Consider the following 23,077-nt stretch of genomic DNA (forward strand, 5'->3'; position numbering starts at 1 on the left):
TGGCATGCAATACAAATATTTGTATACTTAAGTATGTTTGTAACATTTTGTGAGGTCCTTTTTAGGAAACTATTGAAGTATTTACATCAATTGCTTAATACCTATTCATGTAATAGTTTAGAACTAGACAGCGCAGTGTATAAAAAAAAAAGTAAAAGCGAAAGTAAAAAAATGTTCAAGGTATTTAAGTAAGTATCTAGTTATAATATATTATAACTAGATACTTACTTTTTTTATTATTTAATTATATATATATATATATATATATATATATATATATATATATATATTACAGAGCTGTCCAAAGTACGGCCCGCGGGACATACAATACGGCCCGTGGTCTATATTTGTGCGGCCTTCGGCATAATATCGATCCACCACAAATTTGAAATTTTTTCTTTTACGATTTTTTTTTTATATTTTGTTAAAATATTTATTTATGCGGGCCTCAAATGTTATTTGTGTTTTATATTGGCCAGAGATTGTAACCGAATTGGACAGCTCTGATCTGTGAATACCAGTCGAAAAGCTAGGAACATATATTTAAAAAATATATAACCATGCCAAAGCAGTGCAATTATTGATTTGATGAATTTATTTTTATGTTTTTACAATACCATTAATATGTAGTTTTTTTTATTTATAGTAATACATGATTATAATGAAATAATATGAATTATAATCCATTTCAAATATAACTGTATGGGTGAAGAAATACAATTCATAAAAATAATTAAAAAGAAACAAAATCATTCATAAAAAAATGCTTATTATGCAATTTTTTTCTGAATGATTTTTTTTTAATTATAATTTGTTATTTCATGTGTTCAATTTATAATAATTTTAACGTGAGGAATGTGTCAGCCATACTGTTGTATTCGAAAAGGATTTTTTTTGTCAATTCTAACACAGTGAAATATGGTAGAATTAAAATTAGTTTTACATTTTAAGAAAAAAAAAGAAATTATGTAAATTGTTCTCTTTGCATTTGAAAAAAGAAAAATTCTCTAAGATTAGGATATTCGGTTATCAATATTGTCATTGCATTCATATTTGCCAAATGATTATTAATTTTTTTATAACAGTATCGTTCATTCATCAAAAAATAGAAAATATTGGGTCTCGTTTATTATTTTACATCTAATATGATCGACTTTAAACAGGCTCGGGTAATTCGGTACAGCTCCGTTATCTATACATTGCGTTCCTCAGGACAATTATGCAAGAAAAAAGGTCATCATGCAATTTCCATATCGACCATGTCATCAGTCGGATATTTATATTTTCATTTCTATTGGGCTCTCTATTTTGGTGTTATACATTGAATCTATATTAATATATAGATACTGTAACTGCAATATATATATATTGCAACCTACGCCTACTTTAAAGTTGTATAATGCCTGTTGCTATATTTATCCTCTAGAGTGATTTGCAATATGTATTTCGGCGCCACCAACGCGTAGTACTTACAGTTGGCATTTATTAGTTATTTTCTAACATAGATCGTGCATATTATGGCCTAAAATAATGGTATAAATTAGTATAAATAAGATACTTTTTAAAAAGAAGAGCATGCCTTCCTGCCTGCAACATTTTTTAAATGCAGAGAGAATCTATGCGAAAAGTTAAAATTAAAATGTAAAAATTTGCTTTTTACCAATATTTAACAGTTATGTGCGAAATAAATATTTTTATACGCAGCAGTTTTGTTTATTATTTATTATATATAACCTTTTAAAACTCCATTTACGTTTCCTTCATGGCAATGGGGGTTTCTCCATAAGAAAAGGATTAAAGTTTTATTACCACGTTAACTAGGCAGTTTTTTAATGGATGGTTAATAAATGGGTTTAGAGACCCTTACAAAATCAATCTTTTGAAAATCGTCGTAACATCAATAACTCTTGATGAGTTTGTCAGGATGGCCCAATTGACCTACATTTATCCTCATCTGTCATCCCTCACAGGTGTCCCACCAGCATATACCGATACTGCAGGCGGAGTACCATTCCATGAACAACTATTAAAAAATCACACTAGTGTAGTTTTGTTCCTTTATATAAAATACGTGACGTATTTTTATTTTTATAGAAAAATATTTATTAATTTAGTTTTTATTGCACAATAAAATGTGATATGGTAGTGAGTTTACAGGGTACAGAGACAACACTACAGTCTTCAGGAATAGCAACGCATGAAGGGTATCATGGGCGAAACAATATATTCTGTTATGTCCATGGTACTGTTCATGTCTATAGGCGACGGTTACAACTTTCCGTCAGGTGGGTCGTCAGCTTATTTGCCATATTAAGTTGCAAAAAAAAATATTGGACCTTAGAATAAAGATTTGCTGTAATATCAAATTGGTATTTTTATTTTAGAAATAGGTAATAAGAATAAATAATCTGTGGACTGATTTAGAGCAATGATGCCTCAGAATACTTGTTTTCCGATAATTATTTATTTCTTTTAACAATTACTACTACTACAACTACTTATTTGTTACAAGAAATGACCCGTTTTAGACTGACACCTTCAGTCATAGCCGTAGCTAGGAGAGGGGGCATTGAGAGGCAATGACCTACCTTAAGATGGAAGTTCCCAAGAAAATTAAACAAAATCACTTTTTCGAAGTCAATTATGGCCTAACAAAGCCAACGCTTAATTAAGCCCTACCAAAAAGTTCTTTTGCCCTAACGTAAACATGGGTCTAGCTACGGCCCTGCCTTCAGTGCATTGTATATTTTTAAATTATTTTCCTGTTCAGATAAAAATATACATAACATTTGCAAAACAGTCTAAAAATATAATGATAATCCACTTTTAGAATGTGTTCGTAAATGTCAAGATTATGATCTACCCTTGACGGAACTCGAAGTGCCATCAATCATTTTAAGATTACAACGATAATTTTGCATATTGTTATAGATACTTGTTTTGTTTCGTGGTTTTGCTCGCGTGAATTATAAAGTATCTTACGAGTTACCCTAGGATATGGTCCATCTGAGAATCAAATTACGTTCAAATACTTCCAACTGTTTAAGTAGCTAGTAATGCAGACTATATAGACTCCTATTGCTAACAATATGTTCTGTCAGATCGACCACCCTGTGGTCTCTGGACACCATCGTGTTGAAGTTCAGGCGTATTTATCACGATGGGCTAACTGACCTGCTCTTTCAATATCACCTATCACTTCTCACTGGATCCGCAGCAGCGTGTATACCGTTAACGCAAACGGGGTTATCATTCCATTATCATCCATTAAAGAAACAGTTTAAGAGGGAGGGAGTTAAATAAAGGGGACTAGGGGCTCCATCGCTATCAATATACCCTGTCAGGTCGACCTCCACGCATCCTCTGTATAAATCGTCGTGGTTAATTCCTGGTGAACGTCATCACAGGCCAAGGATTTGACTTTATCCTCACTTATCATCTCTCACCGTTATCCCGCCAGTAACGTAAATTAATAATGTAGAGGGGGTTACTATTCCATATTCACCCGTTTAAAGGCTCTATTTTATATTCATGTTTACTATAACATTTTCATTCATCGAAATGTAATTTCAGACTGAGTCATGACTTTATCTCGTGCATATTTACTTTGTACTTATCTCATACTATCTCTTATCTTAATTCCGTTACGATAACATTATTCCAAAATTCCTATGAGTATGAGCTGTTTTGTTTTAAATCACCGATTATGGAGTTGCCCGCGGTAACAAGCAAAATACTATTTTATTTTTTTATTTTTCATGCAACTTAGAATGGTAAACACGCTTATGGCCCATCTGATGGAAAGTGGTAACCGTCGCCTATAGACATGAGCAGTACCATTGACATAATAGAGTATACTATTCCGCCCATGATACCCTCCATGCGTTGCCATTCCTGAGGACTCAGGTGTTATTCCTCTGTATCCTGTAAATTCACTGCCATATGCCCTTCAAACCGAAACACAACCATGCAAACACAACTGCTTCACGTTAGAAACACGAATGTCACAGAGATGCCCAAGCAAACAACTTTTGTACAAAGTCCCTCTAGTAAGATACTCGCATAAATACTGATTATATATGATTAAGTATTCCTAGATTATATTCAATGGATATCCAACCTAGTAAAAAAAAAAAATTCCTAAACTATGACTAGCTTCATCAGTAAAATGTTTTATAATAAAGGTACAAGAAATTGCCGTGCGGTCCTGGCATCGAATGCACCATTTCTTCCTTTTCCATGGGTATTGTAAGAGGCGACTAAAGGAACTAAATGGTCGAGGGATAGAAAGCAGCGTCCTTCTGGAAACATCACCTAATAACGGTTGCTAACTCGCCTGCTAAGCGTGGCAACTACTGGCAAAGTCCCTCTTATGGACGAGGCCTATGTTCAGTAGTCAATTAATAGTGGACAATTAACGGCTAAAACGAAATAATAATCTTACTGACATTTGATCAAATATATCAATAAATAGTTACCTCTTATCTTTTAGTTGCATATAGGGGAATTTATTTACATTACGTAGGAATTTACGTACGGGAGTTTTTGCTAATCTAATAAACTTGCTTTATATTGATTTACTGACACAGATATTGTATGACATATCGAAGGAGACTTAAAATAATCCCCGTGTATAAGTTGATAAAATACATCTATACGTCATACACAGTATTTGTCTGATATTATTTATGATGAAATTATTAGTAGGTACGGCCTCTGTTGCCGTGTGATTGTAATGTGAGAAAGACAGAAAGACAGGAAGGAGTGGCCTATTTCTACACACTTCTTCCTTTTCCGTGGGTATTATCGTAAGAGGCGACTAAAGGAACTAATGGTCTAAGGATGGGTCGCAGAGTCCTTCTTAACCCTTAAATACCTGAAGTTTCAAATTTGATACCGGGGTTATAAATCGCATTGGGCGCCTACAATCGATTTTATTTTAATATTTGGCTGTTTACATGTTACCAAATGTTTTTTTTTTTTTTAAATAAATATATAAAAGTATCGTTTTGATTATTTTTACTATTTTTCCCCATTAGTAAACACAGTAAAAGTATAAGTGTACCCTTATTTATTTTTTAATTTGATTTAAAAAATTGGGGTTTTAAGGGTTAAAACATCTCCAAAGCCTAACTGACTACTAACTACTAGCCTAGCAACCCGACTGCAAATCGTGACAACTATTGGAAAACCTTCCTAAGTAACCTTCTCCTTGGGAAGGGGGAGGGGTCCCTATGTTCCTATGTGTATCCTATGTTCAGCAGTGGACGGTTAATAGCTGATATGATATTAATGATGATGGACCACAGTGATAAATTTACAAGGAATAAACTACGATGGTTACGAGAGGGACCTGATGAATAATTTTTTGTCGACCTGACAAGGAGTATCTATATCCTGTTCGAACAATCGCTAAACGTTGCCACTTTACACTACGAAGTTACTGACAAACTCTCCTCACTATAGGGGGGGGGGGGGGGGGGGGTCGGGGGGAATGGATTGTTAGTAATAAATAAGGACTTTTTTTTGATGGTTGAAAATGGTATGGTAACCTCTCCTGCGCTAACGAGATACGCTGGCGGAGCACCAGTGAAGGGTGATAGATGAGAATGAAAACAGGCCAGTTAGCCCATCATGATGAATTTATCAGGAATTAACCATGATAGTTTCCAGGGGGAACCGCGAGGAGGTCGAACTGGTTGGGTATATTGCTAGCAATGGGAATCTCAGTCTCCATTAGTAACAATCCCTTTCCCCCCTAGTAATGTGGACTAATGGCCTCATTGCTAGCGAGTCTTATTAGGTCGACCTCCACACGGTAAGTCGCAGTTGTGATTATTACTTCTTGCATTCGTCACGATGGGCTTAATGACACTATGGCACTAACTGACCTGCTATCACCTCACCTACCATCCCTTACTAGTACTTCGCCAGCATATAACAATAGGACAGGTAAGGTTACCATTCCTTTATTAATAATAATAAAAAAAACTATAGATACATCTTACTGTTTTACCTTTTATAATAAAAGGTAGACCACCTTTATTTTACATTAGCTGTATACCGCTGCTTTTTTATCTGCTAACTTACTGTTTGGTCCCATAGAAATTTTATCAAAATCAATTCAGTAATCTAGTTTTAAAATAAAAATAACTGGTGTTGCTATAATTGAAGGCAGATTTTTTTTGAAAGAAAGAATGAATGATGTATACTTTATTTGCATTATACAATATAGGGGAAAAACAACACAATAAATATAACGACACAATTGTATAAGTACAGTAAGGCGGTTTTTTGTAACACAACTTTTTTTTTACAACACAGGGGGCAAACGAGCATGCGGCTCGCCTGATGCAGGTGTTGCAGGTGTGCTGACGGCCTAAACAACATTAATTATGTTACATATATTCATGAGGATGAACCGATTCTAATAGAAATTGTCAGCATTTGATTCAAGATAGGTTATCTGACGTCATTAAACGTGCGAATTAGCAGTTTGCCATTTGATCGAATTTCTTATCTTAGCCTGCATACCTATATCACAGATAATATAATATTATAATAGTACCTTTATGCCATTACGTAGCATAAGGTGCGCCACGTGCGTCATAGTATATATACTGTGACTTTCATAACGTTGATGTTTCCACCTTAAGTAGAATGGGGTAGACTGTTTTGATATTATCATTGTAGTAAATATACATAAAAATTGCCAATGTGTTGTATCAAAATTGGTAACTAATAAATTTACATCTAAGGTTTTATTAATTTATTCGTAAATTTTTATCAATAAAAAAAAAACTGTCGAGCCTTTCAGTTTTTTTTAGAACAAAATGTTGTGGAAAGTGGTTAAGTACCAATGAGAGATGATAGGTGAAGGTTAAATTAGGTCAAAGACAATGAGCCACGTAATGAATTCCCTTGGATTAGTACACGAAGGTTTCCAGGGGGTGTGCTGGTCGAATTTTCATGGTGTATTGGTAGTTAAGGAACCGGTAGTTCCCGTTCTTAACAATCACCCATTAGACAATCTGTAGGTATGTTTGTTTACCACCTATGTACTATAAAATTTAAGATTGCGTTCAACAAAAAATATGACTTCTATAATGGCGAAACTTATTGTTTTTTTGATATTTTGAACTACTAAACCGAGATTGATAAAATTTTTGTAGAACCAGTCTATCAGTACGTATCCTTTCGGGTAAGAAAAAGGAATTTTCCAAATCGGTTTATAACTGACAGAATTATAAGGTAACAAACATACAAAACTACAACCAAAAGCCATTCCCCACTTTTCCTTTGCAGTTGAGTAAAAATAACACAGCTTCGTGTAGAAATATAGGCACGTATTAAATACACGGATGCAGGTTACGTAAATGCACACGGATCTTTCTGTTTATGCAATCAATGATGCTAAAGTCCGGGGATTTTTAAAGTTTACGAACTGTACTTGTTAGTCAATAACCGGATGTTACGGATCACTACTATCTCAAGGTTGGTAAACAAAAGGATTCTAGGTAACTAGGCCGTACATTCTGTTATGATTAGTACCAGAATTTATTTGTTATTTATTTTGGCAGTTATCAGACAAAAAAAACGCATTCCTCTTTATTCATCAAACTAATTAGCACTAAACATGAAATAATAATGTCGACAATAAATTTAATAGTATTTAATTTTATCCCTTACAAAATCCCTTATATTAGGGGGAAAGGGATTTTTAGTAATAGGGTCTAATTGCCCCATTGCTAGCAATACACCCAATCAGGTCGACCTCCACGCGTTTCCCCCTGGAAACCATCGTGGTGAATTCTAGTGGAATTCGTCACGATGGGCTAACTGATCTGCCTTTTCATCCTCACTTGTCATCCTTCACTGGTGCCCCGCCAGTGTATCCCGATAGCGCAGGCGGGGAAACCATTCCATTATCACTTATTAAAAAAAAAATGCCTTATATTAGTTTTCGCTAGCGATTTCGTCCGTATGACCGGAATATATTGATTGATCGGGATAAAAAGGTAGCCTATGTCCTTTTTCACACAAAATTTCATGCGCAGAAGTGCTAAGAGATTATCCCTTAGCACTTCTGCGCATGAAATTTTGTAATAAATAAATAAATAAAATTTCAAATTAAAGTAATATTAAAGTAAAGATAATTAAAATAAGTACTTACAATACGGTAGTTGCTAGTGGTGGTTGACGACGTTAATATTTTTTTTCAGTTACTTGTAGGTGTAACTTGTAAATGATTTGATATAACTATAAATAAAATAAATATTAAGCACTAGCTGTTGGAACAGAATTTATTTAGGCCAAATTATATTTCTAAACAGAATATTAAATAATAAATATTGATATGTTTTTTACTCGTAATAGCGTTTAATTTTACTATTAAATATATTAAAAAATATTGTGTTACGCAATTATTACCTATTATTGCAATAAATTATTATTTCTCTTATTTTGAATTTATTAATTTTGAAAAGTATGCCATGTTAAGAACTTCTAAATATGGTAAGTTAGGGGGGAAAGGGATTGTTAGCAATGGAGTTTGACAGCTCCATTGCTAGCAATATGCCCTATTAGGTCGACCTCCACGTGGTTCCCCCGGAAACCATCGTGAACAATTCTTGTTGAATTCGTCACGATGGGCTAACTGACCTGCTTCATCCTCACCTATCATCCTTCACTGGTGCCCCGCCAGCGTATACCGATAGCGCAGGCGGGGTTACCATTCCATTATCACCCATTAAAAAAAATATGGTAAGTTAGTAAAGTATCTTAGATCATATATAGTACCCATTATGTAATTTGCGGTTGAGTAAAAAAAAAAACATTATACCAAATCTGTTCTGAGAAGGATCATTGACTTCATAAAGTAGACGAGTCCGGACAAAAACAATCATTATATTATCAACCTGTCTGATAATGTGAGGAATTGTAAGTATGCGCCCACGCATGAGTCATGCATGCCGTTTTTTACCTCGGGACCAAGACCCGTCGGGCCTATTAAAATTGCCAGTCACAGATTAAAATAACTATAGACTGTCGGGTTAGCGGGAAATAAAACCACATAGATCAAGATTGCGTGTACTCAAGAATTTAATTTCTACTTAAATTAATTTTAAACTTTTAATATTCGCTTTTACATTAAGTAGAAGTAATTATAGTTAAACAGAGTTCCTACCTAACTATATCTATATTCTGGTTTTTCTTGTATTACTTAGAAAATTTTGGCATATTTTTTGTATAAATTAGTCATTTAGTAACACAGTTCAATAGATAATCATAAGAATGTAAAATTGTTTAATAAACAAGGTATGTTGTAAGAAAAAATGGAGAAGTGAGAACGAGGATTGACTGCAGATGTTTTTTAATTGAAGAAAATGGAATGACGACCTCGCCAGTGATATTAATTTACACTGACGAGATATCAATGAGTGATAAGTTACGAAATCAGGCCATTTGGTCCATGGTGATGATTTTACCAGGAATTAACCGCGATGGTATTTAGAAGATAGTATTGTAGTCATATTATCTGTGCGCAAGAGCACCGCGTGACCTCACTGAACTATGTGTTTGATAAGCTATATATTGCTCATTAAGCCCATTATTCCACAGCTAAAACCTGTCGTTAAAAATCTTCCCTCCCCCTCTTGTATTTATTGGATCATCTCTCAGTTGGAGATTACAATGACCTGAATTTTTTTTTATATCTTAGAATGACAAACAAGCTGACGGCCCACCTGATGGAAAGTGGTAACCGTCGCCTATATACACGAGCAGTACCATGGACATAACAGAGTATACTGTTTCGCCCATGATACCCCCCATGCGTTGCCATTCCTGAGGACTCAGATGTTATTCCTCTGTACCCAGTAAATTCACGCCATATCCCACCCTTCAAACCGAAACACAGCCATGCAAACACAACTGCTTCACGGTTGAAAAACGAATGAATAATATCCGATGTTAGTTCAAGAACAAAAGTTATAATTTTGATATGACATTGGCGTCAAGAAAGCGCCATTAGTAGATTATTTTTATTTTTTTTTTGTCAGAGAACGTCTTACGCATAATGTAATTCGTAGTATTTTTGCGCGGTGACAGTTCAATGAATTTATAGTGTAATATCTATATTATTATTTTTTTATTTCTTATTAAAATTCTAATATATTTGTTTTCCACGAAATTACACTGCAACATTGCAAATCTCAATACTCTTCAATCGTTTTCGATTACGCCTTATCTTTTTCTTGATCGAATCTTCTAATTTGCTTAGTTTAGTTGAAACATAGAAAAAAGAAATAGAAAGGAAATAAACAGTAGAATTTTAATATACAATATAATATTTGGAATTAAAATTGTATTACGTAAAATCATTTTTGGATAGTATTAAGAATGTCTTTTTGTTGTTATTTCGTTAACTATCCACTGTTGAAAATAGCCTCCCCATAACTATTATTATATAATAAGTATTGCCAGTAGTTACCACGCTTGGCAAGCCTTATGGCAACCGTAGTTTGGCTTTTGGTGAAATTTTAAGAGGGATACTGCTGTCCATTCCTCCACCATAAGCTCTCTTAGTTGCCTCTTACGACACCCACGGGAAAGGAAGGGGTGGCTCTTTCTATACCGAGACCTACACGGCGAGAATTATTTAAAATGTTTAGTTTTGTATTATTACTCCAAATTTTTTTAAGGGTTCATTCAAATCATTCTGACAATCACTTAACCTTCTGACTAATTTCGTTTTATAAATATTAAACAAGTATAAAAAACCCCTGCGGAATTTGATGCTCGTTCTCTGAAATAAATTTCTTAACTGAGCGTTAGATTTGAGTTGTTATAAAAAATCTTTAATAATCATGATGATAATTAATAATGTCTTCCTGTTACACCTTATCAGGAACATTTGGCTTATAGAAAGAACATCAATTTACTATTTGTGCAGGATGTTTCAGGTTTTTCCAACTAAGAGCACTTGATGCAGCCTGTTTCCCAATTGATCGGTTACACGTGATTTTAGATAGGTTGAAGTTGTGAAAGTCTATAATAGGTCACTTTTATTATTTACCGTAGCATGACAAACCATGTTGTGATTTTATCGTTACGATACGATCAAAATATTATTTTATATTTCCGATCGTTTCCAATATATATTGTATTGTCATACAATCCAAATTTAAATCATTTCCACAGACAATTACGTAAATTGTCCTCTTCAATAATATCGTGACGATAAAATCGTGCCATGCAACGATAAAAGTAATTATACATGATTGATGATGAATTAAAATTACGTAGACATTTTAGAACGCAATATTTTTGTTACTATTTATTGCGCAATGACTAAGAAAATAATAAAATAGATATGGAAAGTATAAAATATGTGATAAGTATCTATAGACATCAATAATGCACAGTATCATCACGGTCTGTCTTATCATCAACAGACGATTTTGCGGATAAATCCATAAGATAATTATGACATTGAAAGGATCTATATTCTCTATGGTAACGGTTTAGGCTCACTATAAGTTTCTGACTGGTGGTGGCGTGATCAACCGGGTCATTGACTTCCCTAAAATATGTTTGAGCGCAATGATGGTTGGCTCATCTGTCATATTCATGAACAGATGCTGCTTGTAGGGTTTGGTCTGCTCATGTTTGCTTGTTTATTTTTTATTTAATAATACATATAAATGGAACTTAATGCTAATTATAGTCATAGTAATGTAAAATTATCTTGAATATAATAATTTGAAGAGAGTAACTGTTGAGTTTCTTGCGGGTTCCTCTTAGCACATAACAACATCCCGAACCCAGTAGTATAATCATTAAGAATTGACGTTTTAAAAGATCTTGTAAACAATTAATTAATAATCTATATATTTCGTATTTCAGTTTTAGCTTCAGTTTTGATTCTAGGGTTGGCACTAGACGATTCTTAGTTTAAGGAGTTACCATTCCACTTTTTTTATTAAAAAATTTCTTAAAAAACCAGACGCTTGTGGCGTACACACGGTAGCTTTATTTTTAATGGGTGATAATAGAATAGTAACCCTCCTGCGTTATTGGTATACGCTGGCGGGGCACCAGTGAGGGATGATAGGTGATGATGAAAGCAGGTCAGTTAGCCCATCGTGACGATTTGCACTAGAATTAACCACGATAGTTTCCAGGGGGAACCGTGTTGAAGTCTATCTGATAGGGTGTATTGCTAGCAATGGGTTCATTAAATCCCATTACTAGTAATCCCTTTCCCCCACACACGATAGATTAGGTTCTTACTTTTTGACGTAATATGAAAACATATATTCAGCGGTAGGTAATAGAATTTTATTGGAGCTTTGATCTTAGAATTAGGTGATAACTAAAGAATTTATTACTTACAATACCTTATATATTGGGAGGAAAGGGATTGTTAGTAATGGGGGTCTAACACCTCCATTGCAAGCAATGTACCCTATCAGGTGGACCACCACGCGGTTCCCCCTGGAAACTATCGTGATGAATTCTAGTGGAATTCTTCACAATGGGCTAACTGACCTGCTCTCATCCTCACCTGTTACCTCTCACTGGTGCCCTGCCAGTGTATACCGATAGCGCAGGCAGGGTTACCATTCCATTATCATTCATTAAAAAAAAAAAAATATGTATTTAAATGAACTACATCTTTGATTTATCATCAGTTGCATTAGCAAGAAAGAAACTTACTTATTTGTTTTGTATTAGTTTTTCAGTATTTTTCCTCTACTAAACTAATCTATTGAGCACATCTGTCAATCGATTAGATACTTTTTTTTATCAAAGACAAATTTTTAATTTTCTATCTGTAGTTGTCATCATTTTCTTGATACCTATATATCTTGTATATCTTTTAAGACAATAAAATCAACATAATACCTACTTCCTTTGTACTGGCAGAGTATTATTCTCTTATCAGTTTCGTAACTAGCTGAAACAAAATATTTTTTTTTACTATTGATAAAATATCAATGAAAACATTAAAATACATAAATATTAAATAAAAAATAAATTTATAAATCATTGAAAGACGGAATTTTTAGGCATAAAAAGATGTGACACTGCGATCTTTCTATGCTTTCTATGTATGTTTATCTTTTGTGCTTTTTACTAACGTAATATAACATAATAAGCCTACTTAAATACCAAATAATTAAAAAAAAAATCTTTGTCAGCTATCTATACTAATATTATAAAGAGGAAAGACTCGATTTTTGTATGTTTATTTTGTAAATGGATAAATTCAAAAACTACTCAATCGATTTTAAAAATGATTTCACCTATAGAAAGCTTCATCAACGACTAATACAAGTTATACGTGACATCTCTGGTATTACAGGCGTTCTTAGATTACGCTAACTCCGTTTCCCAATAGATGGGCCGTATGCTTGTTTACCACCACCAAAAAAATATATAAAAACATATATTTTTTAACAAATTAGAAAGCTCTACGTATTTAACACTAATATAATCCAAGGTATCAAAACTTTGCGTATTAAAGCTAATATAAAATACTAATAGAACTCTTACAAAATTAAGGTCGCCTGTTTTTTTTATGGGTGAAAATGGAATGGTAACCCCGCTTGCGCTAACGGGATACGCTGACGGAGTACCAGTGAAGGGTGATTGATGAGAATGAAAACAGGCCATCATGATAAATTCATCAGGAATTAACCATGATAGTTTCCAGGGGGAACCGCGAGGAGGTCGACCTGGTCGGGTATATTGCTAGCAATGGGATTCTTAGTCTCCATTACTAACAATCCCTTTCCCCCCAAGATCGCCTGTTGTACATCTTCATACAAAATAAATTACAAAAATGTAATTTTTGTGTACAATAAAGTATAAATAAAAAGCTAATATATCTTTTTATTTATTCCGTGCGATCTAAGGTAATACTATACTTAAGAAATAAGAAATATGAAAGAAGAATATATATATATATATATAAAGAATAAAGAAATAAAGAAGAATATATATTATACTTAAATCTATGGTTTTTCATAGATCTATCTAATTTACGGTATTTATAGCTAGTTTACAGACATTTAACTATATATCTATTGAGAGGTATCTATCTATAGACGATATTTTTTTTTTATGAAAAAGTTAACTTGCTTAAGATCCTAGTTACTATCCTTTATGTATGTAAGCAGTCTATTTTCGTGTTGACTGTACCTACTTTTTCCAAATTACATTTATTATAGGCAAAGTGGCAGTATTATAATAACAAGAAGCCTTGTCCCTTCTTCGCTCGTTGTTCTTAGGGCAAGCGTATTGTGCGCGCGAGTTTGTTGTGTCTACATGGTGACTCATACCATTTCTCGCGATTACATCAATTTGGTAATAGTACGGTGAGTCACTAATAATACTAAATGTTATGACTACACAAAAAAAAAAGATATAGGAAAATGTCAAGCTGTGAATTTTCCTCGATGTTGTAGTGATATAAAATTTTATTTTTTCGTAGAACGAAGAGGAAGTAGGAAATATATAATATGTACATTGGACAATATAAACTCAACGAATACACCATTGAGTCCCTTACGGTTCTTCTTAGCAGACAACATTCTAAACTCAGAGTAATAATAATAATAATTAAAATATGACGATTTATAAATGTTTCTAAAATAACCTCCTCCTTTTTCGAAGTTGGTTAACAAATCTATATAAATAAATACAATTTGTATTCTACATGGGTAGATGTATAGTGACAAAAACGCCATTCTATGTTTTTATGGCCATCCGATCATTAGTTTTAATATTTTTTTTTATCTTAGTTTTTACCCATGACTTCGTTCACGTAACCGAGATATGAATATAGATAAATAGTAGCAATCCATACTAATATTATAAATGTGTAAGTAAGTTTGTTTGTTACCATGTAGCACCTTAACGGCTTAACCAATCACTATGAAATTTAGTATATATATATTTTTTTATACAACTTAGAATGGCAAACAAGATGAAATTCCACCTGATGGAAAATTATAACCGTCGCCTATAGACATGAGAATGGACACAACAGAGTATACTGTTTCGTATATATATATATATATATATATATATATATATATATATATATATATATATATATATATATATATATATCAATATGTATATATATATATATATATATACAATGTATATATATATATATATATATATATATATATATATATTATATGAGAAGAATATAGTTACTTTTATATATGAATATAGTCTACTACGCGGACAAAGTCGCTGCTAAAAGCTAGTATAACAATAATATAGTAAGATATTGTACATAAAATGTTGAAGTTTTAATACTGGCTGTTGACACTGTGGTTTTTTAGAACAATGTATTATTTTTAAGTTTGTTCTATATCAGATTTTTATAAGACATGTCTTGTATTTTTTTCACTAAACTTATTATTTTATATCTCAAATACATTTTTTTTTTTTATACAACTTAGAATGGCAAACAAGCTGACGGCCCACCTGATGAAAGTGGTAACCGTCGCCTATAGACATGAGCATAACAGAGTATACTGTTTCATCCCATGATCTATCACTGGTTGCCATTCCTGAGGACTCAGGTGTTATTCCTCTGTACCCAGTCAACATAAAATAAAAGTGTTTTACTTTATATGTTTTATTGCTGCATCCCTGCTATTTACAACATAAAATTGGTCTAAAGATTAAAATCTGTACGGAAAACATGCAATTAGTACAAATAACTGGATCCGTAATAGTAAATCTTGAATTTCCTTCTACTCTGTATTAAATTGTAGTAAATGGAGAATTTTCATCCAGTTTATTCATCATTCATCCATCCATCATTTATTTATTTGTTTTCCTCATGAGTTACGCATAATAAGACGTTACGAATTACTAGTGTGATGTATTTGATTACTGATATGACCGAGGAAGTGACTAAAGTTATGGTATTGGATTAAATTAAATTACGTCTTCATACTTTTGTTGATTATATATAAAATCTATTATTACTTACTAAACGATATATATATATATATATATATATATATATATATATATATATATATATATATATATATATCATATCCGTCGTCTTTCTTCTACTAAACATAGTCCTCTCCTTGGGGAGGGGGGAGGGACAACCGCAGTTGTTAATGGATGATAATGGAATAGTAAGCTCGCCTGCGTTATCGTTATACACCGGCGGGGTACCAGTAAAGGATGATAGGTGAGGATGAAGCAGGTCATTTAGTCCATCGTGACGAATTCAACAAGAATTGTTCACGATGGTTATCAGGGGGAACCACGTGGAGGTCAACCTAATGGGGCATATTGCTAGCAATGGGGCTGTCAAACTCCATTGTTAACAATCCCTTTCCCCCCAGACAACCTATTAAAGTCAACAAAATATTAAAGTCTCTTAATATATATAAATATGTATACGTATATATACTGTTCAAAATTTGGCGGCACACAAAAGGCAAATATATATATATATATATATATATATATATATATATATATATATATATATATATATATATACTGTAATATTATATAGGCAATCACAATTATCATTAGCTTGAAAATGAGTGCATGATTTTGTTGATGGCTCAATTGTTACAGCCTCTTTTAGTCTCTGATTGCACATCCTGTTTTTTACACCAACGGTCGGCAGGTCAGCATGTTTAAAATGCATTTAGACTTGTGATTATGTTCAAATGAATTGAAATGGTAAACGCTAGGGGAAATCCAGCTATCGGATAAACAAACTAATTCCGTGTACTTTATTACTTATACTGTCTTTGTTTACTTTTAATGCCATATTGTAACTATAGTTTAAAGAACTCTCTATATTAGGTCAAGGTTGCCAATCCGCCTGCCAAGCGTAGAAACTACTGGCAGAACCTTCCAAGGGAAGGCTTATGTTCAACAGTTAAAGGCTGATATGATAAAGTTTTACCAGAAGAAGACTTTGTACAAAAGTCGATTGTTTGGGTACCTCTGTCCCATTCGTGTTTCAACCGTAAAGCAGTTGTGTTTGCATGGCTGTGTTTCGGTTTGAAGGGTAGGATATAACGTGAATTTACTGGGTACAGAGAAGTAACACCTGAGTCCTCAGGAATGGCAACGCGTGGGGGGTATCATGGGCGAAACAGTATACTCTGTTATGTCCATGGTACTGCTCATGTCTATAGGCGACGGTTGCCACTTTCCATCAGATGGGCCGTTAGCTTGTTTGCCATTCTAAGTTGTATAAAAAAAAAGTTATAATGTAGTTAGATATAAAATTAAATTTCCAAAATCTATTTCTATTATCAAATGTATTATATTATCTCCGGATTGCAATAACCTTAATATTGATTTATTATCAAATCTAATTTATTTACAATTGTATTGGCAGAGAAAGTTTATTGTTTGCAATCAATCATGAGCGTGCGGTAAATACCCTAGCATAGTATACCAATAGCGCGAGTAGGGTAGCCATTCCATTATCAACCATTTAAAAAAACCTATACCTAATAATGGAACAAAAATAAAAGATGCATAAAAAGTCAGAGTTCATAAACATGGGAATGGACCAGGATACCAGTGCCGAGTAGCTATTCCAACTGGCAAGTCAAAGGGATAAATTCACGAAGCTGGCGGAAAAGAAACCTAAAAAATAAGGAGAAGAAAGGCTATTAATTGTGTATTTTATTTATGTAGCACTATTATAGTGAAAGAGAATTTAATGTGAGAGCAAAAATATTTTTCGATTAAAGAAGAATTACTCAAACTAGTTCACAATTATACACGAAGATATTGCAAGCAAGCAGTCAAAAAATATAGCCGAATGGAAAAGGATAAAGCTCCTCAATAAAAGGCGATTAAAACATAAATAAATTTTTAATCAATGATCAATGTTTTAAGATACTTTTACATCATATTCGGATTACTAGAATTATAGTTCTCTCCCTTTCATAGTTCGTGATGCCATTCACCGGTCTAAAGTCGAAGATTACATCCATGACTCATTATAGGTAATACAAGTAATATTTTACAAGCGGCGTTATGGCGCGATAAAGTAATGATGATATTCAAGTTTTGTAATCGGGAAAAAATATGAGTAATTATTTAGTAATCGTTGTTAATTTTACTTTGTTTATTGTGCCTTACATAATTTATATAAGGCTGTAAAAGTAAAATTTACTGACTAGATCCCGGCATAGAATAGGCCACCCCTTCCTTTCCCGTGGGTGTCGTAAGCGCGATTAAGGCAGCTTATGGTCGCGGAATGGGCAGCAGCGTCCCTCTTAAAACACCACCAAACAGTGATTGCCAATACGCCTGCCAAGCGTGGCAACTACTAGCAAAACCTACTAGTCAAACGATGTTAAGTTCCGCAGTGGATAATTAATAGCTAATACAATAAAATACAATAATAAAAATTGAATTTAAAAATACTTTTAGTAGATATTGTTTTCTTTGCAAAATTATCTGTAGAGGCCAAAGAAAAGGAATTTAAAAAGAAAAAAAAAAGAAATGGAGAAATGAGGAAACGAAAATTAATATAGTGCATTTTTAGAATTATAACCTTTCTCTTTCTATCACTACACCATGAGAAGATGATAAAACGAGATCAAACATTTTTATTCAAGCATGTATTACTTGAACTTAAAATTCAATAAATGTTTTTTTAAATCAGTTAAGCGAATCATGGTACAAATTTTGGTTGTATGAAGTAGTTCTATGTTTTTTCAGTGCCGTTTTGTAATCTCTGATTGTGTATGTGAGCATTTTTTCTAAATCAATGTTGGTAAACTATAAAACCGGTTTGCCACCTCCACATGCGTCGGCACTCTAAATCCGGCCAAAAAAGTGGTCCAGACTCCAGGGAATAACCTTTCGAAATGATGTCTGCTCCTTAAGTCTGACTCACTCCGTATTAGGCATCTCATTTGGTATAAACTGAGAGCGTAAATGATTAGATTTACGAACTAAGTTCAACTATAAACCGCCTACAATTATGGTAAAGAAAGTTACTTTGTTTTAAAAACTAAACTACTGAATTTTGTTAAAATTTCTGTGATACTAATCTGTAAGTATATATATTCTTTGAGATAAACAAATAAAAATAGTGATGTTGACTCTTATTTTTGTTTTCAATCGATTTATAATTATTTTTGAATTTGATAATGCTCTCTTATCGATCTCAAATTAATGTTCTTCGTTTCCAAGCAAAGTTCTGAAAGGTTTTAAACAAACGCGATTCCGCGTTCTTTGTCTAATTTATTTTCGAACCTTACACACTCGGTCGAAGTCTCGTTTATTTTTTGGTGAACAGAATTGACTTCTTTCATTATGACATAATGAAATGGCCGTGTGGCCCCATCATAGAGTAGGCCACCCCTTCCTTTCCTGTGGGTGTCATAAAAGTCGACTAAGGGAGGGTGAGGAATGGACAGCAGCGTTCCTTTTAAAACATCTATAAAGCCCGACTATGGCCAATCCGCCTGCCAAGCGTGGCAACTACTGGCAAAACCCAAGGGGGAGGTTTATGTTCAGCAGTGAACAGTTAAAGGCTGATGTGATGATGACGATGATTATGACCTTAGCTAATTGATACTAGACTAAATCTATCTAATTTTACAAAAAAAAATAAAACAGTTTTTTATTGATATATTTTCATATAGTTGTAACTATTGACCATTCTAATCATACTTAGATAAAATTTACGTATGCATGCTATGCGTATTTAGTTATTAGTTTTATCATAAAGTAAATATTTTTTATTGAAATAAAGAATAATTTTCCACTTCTAGGAACGTTTTGGCAGAGAATTGAAGTTATAAATTGCTATGTACCTACCTAGTTACGTAGATTAAATGGATAAAAAAATTCTTAGAACGATCTGTTTTAAAATATGTAGTTCACTAGTTTCTTAGAAAAAGTTTATTAAAGTAGATATAATATAGTAACAAACAATTATATATATTTACTTATTTATTATAAAAAAGAAAATAGGTGCTAATAACATAGTAACAAAATAAAAGTACCCAATTTATTTTTTGATGCATTTTTAAATACATTAATTACATTTTGTTTTCAACAGACTTCAAAATAGAGGAGACTTTTAATTCGATTGTATTTTCTTTATATTTTTTTTACATAATATTTATATATATAATTTTTGCATATTAATACCGTCAGGAATAAAAAGATGTGAATAAATATTTTTTATATGAAAAGGACTTACAGATAACTCTAAAATAATAACTCTAAGATAAAAAAAAAATTATCACAATCGGTTCAGTAGTTTAGTTTTTCTATCAAAATAACTAGTTTTCCATTTTAAGCTATGTTCCATAAAAAAACCGACATCACTTTTCAATCGAAGTCGGATTTTTTTTATGTAGAACACAATCTTAAATTACGTAAAAAAGACACAATCGCAACCAAATCAAACAATTCTGTCGATTGTAACAAGAAGTACCAAAACCGGTTTTGATTTGGCCATCGTGTAATATAAACATAAAAATACAAGTGAGAAACATCTATATATGCATTATGGTATAAAAAAATCTGCCTGTTGGATTCGTTTAAAGAGAGTTATTATAATAAAAAAAAATATATATATATATATATATATATATATATATATATATATATATATATATATATATATATATATATATATATATATATATATTAACGTAGATATGAGTGACTGTACTGTTTTTTTATCAGTATTGACCCGGTGACCCAACTGAACGCAGTACTAACTCATACTATGGGGAGGGATCAAAACAGGGTTTCATTTTGTATATCTAATAATAATAATAATACTTACCTATTATTCTTTATTAAATTTTAAAGTATATTTTTCAGACATTTTCTTTCTTATTTTTTTTTAAGAAATATCAGTCTATACAATGCTTGAAATACACATAAATCAATCTGGTCATTCTTACAAAATAAAACTAAATATTATTATTGACTAAAAAAAAATATCTCAATATATTCCTGTAGATAAAATCTCTAAAACAACAAATTTATAAGAGTTTAGGTCTAAATTATGGATAACCTTGGCAAAATAGCCTTGTTTTAAAACCGCTGAAAACCATGAAATTTGTATTTTACCTGTCACCAATTTCATGGGGAATAACAATATATACATGTACAAGATAGTTATACGTAACGGTACGTAAATGTGACACGACACACGAGCCGTTCTCATCAATGAGCACGATATCAGAGGGGAGTCCCTCCTCGGACACGTGCGCGGGCGCCTATAAAGGCCAAGCGTACGCGACGCTGATTCATTCCAATTTATTAACTCTGAAATAAAACACATCTTGTGAGGAAAGTTGAGTAGAAAAATAAAAAATGAAGGCATACTCAGTCGTTGGAAACAAGAAGAAAGTCACGATGGAGACTAACGCGTCTCGGTTGAAAGTAGTCGGAAATAATTGTATCATCCGTGTCGCGACCAACCAAGGAGACATTGAGGTGATCGGAAACGACTGCACCATCGAAGTGGTCAATAACTACGGCGCGATCAACTTAGTCGGTGCTAATGGTGGTGTTATTATTAACAAGCGATGGAACGGCGACAAGGTGCAGCTCGTGGGACACCGCTGCTGTCTCGTGGTGGACGGACAGAAGAAGCCGACGGGGCCGTGCGACGCTCAGCTGTCTCCGTTGACGCCATTCAGCAAGGAGTTGGACGACGTTATTGAGTCGATCTTCACATTTGTGATGCGATGATCGATTTGTAACAGCAAACAATGGCTTTGAATACGGAAGAAATGCTTTCTCGATCGCTTGATTTACTACTGTGAAGTGTAACGAAAGCAATGCGTTGGACAAGTGTTAGACATTGCGCGATTTTGACAGTTTGCGTGTTTATAAAAATTTTGTAGTGATACAAGGATCATAATGGGAAGAAAATGTATTAAAAAGCACTTCATGAGCCGCCATATGAGTGGCCAACCTTGAGACAAAAATTGTCCTCTTTTACATTGATCACATGCATGGATCATACTGTCCTTGCGCTCAAAACTGTGTGGTAGTATATCGTGGTGTTATAAAAAAAAAAATTGAGATATATCTTTAACATGTAGATGATTGATAGTATGCATTGAAGCCCGTTCAAATGCGGAATCATTCGGCTTTCCTCATACGAGCGGAAGTCTGATGTTTTTCCCCGACATAATTGTATCCACTGTTTTTGTAATTTGAATTGTTCGCACTCATTAGGACGTGATTAGTTTGAATTAAATATTATTTTGTTGCGATTTAATTCTGCTATATTGTAATTTGTATTCAAGCGGATATCAGGTGTTATTCCCCTTTAAAATTTGACGCACGACCTTTTTTGTAATTTAAATTGCTCTAACATAAAATCGTTGCCGTCTTTGTATTTGGACATTAGCTTAATAGTTTGGTTTAGTTTTATAAAAACTATGTAATTTTACATATTGTGTTTGTATTATTTTAAATTGTAAAACAAATTCATATTGAATTAAATAATTGTCAGATTTCTTGATAGCTTGGTTTCTTTTTTCAGTATTGGAAAATCAGGAGATGTTTTTAATAAAATTTTAAAATGTTACTACATAATTTTATTTTTAAACCTACACCCGAATTAAATTAAAAAAATAACACACCATCACCTAATACTTTATGTACTTAATTGTACTAATTTGATGGTAAGATTAAGTCAAATAATTATGACAAAATTGTTACTTACAATACTTACTATATTAGATATTTCTAAGATTTTGTTAGTTGAAAGAGTTTGACATTGGTATTGTACAAAAAAAACAATAGATAAAAACTGACATACCTATTGTTATCTAAGAATATTATGATGAAACGACTGGTTACAATACAGTTGAGGCACAGTTAATACAATACTATGTTGAGGCAAAGAAAAATACAAGTTATTAACTATTATTTATTATTCTCATCTTCGTGTACAACACAGTATATCTTATATATGTGTAAGTATGTTTGTGTATATTTATTTGTTTAAATATGTAAATTTTATTATGTATGTATATATACTAATTATTACTAGTAC

The 23,077-nt window shown here is 32.8% G+C and overlaps 1 protein-coding gene across 1 annotated transcript; it reads left to right on the forward strand.

Annotated features, from left to right (window-relative positions):
* The first annotated feature begins 21,306 nt into the window (after positions 1–21,306).
* On the forward strand, positions 21,307–22,606 carry LOC113517774 (uncharacterized). Its single transcript, XM_026902517.3, has one exon. The coding sequence runs from the start codon at positions 21,379–21,381 to the stop codon at positions 21,757–21,759; it is 381 nt and encodes a 126-aa protein (XP_026758318.1). The 5' UTR covers positions 21,307–21,378; the 3' UTR covers positions 21,760–22,606.
* Positions 22,607–23,077: the final 471 nt, after the last annotated feature.

This window comes from Galleria mellonella, unplaced genomic scaffold, assembly GCF_026898425.1.
Source record: "Galleria mellonella isolate WM207_F2 unplaced genomic scaffold, CSIRO_AGI_GalMel_v1 utg83, whole genome shotgun sequence".
NCBI classification, from domain to species: Eukaryota; Metazoa; Arthropoda; class Insecta; order Lepidoptera; family Pyralidae; genus Galleria; species Galleria mellonella.

What these genes read in the sequence shown, in the direction of transcription:
- LOC113517774 (XM_026902517.3), top strand. Translation starts at nt 21,379, where the DNA reads ATGAAGGCATACTCAGTCGTTGGAAACAAGAAGAAAGTCACGATGGAG.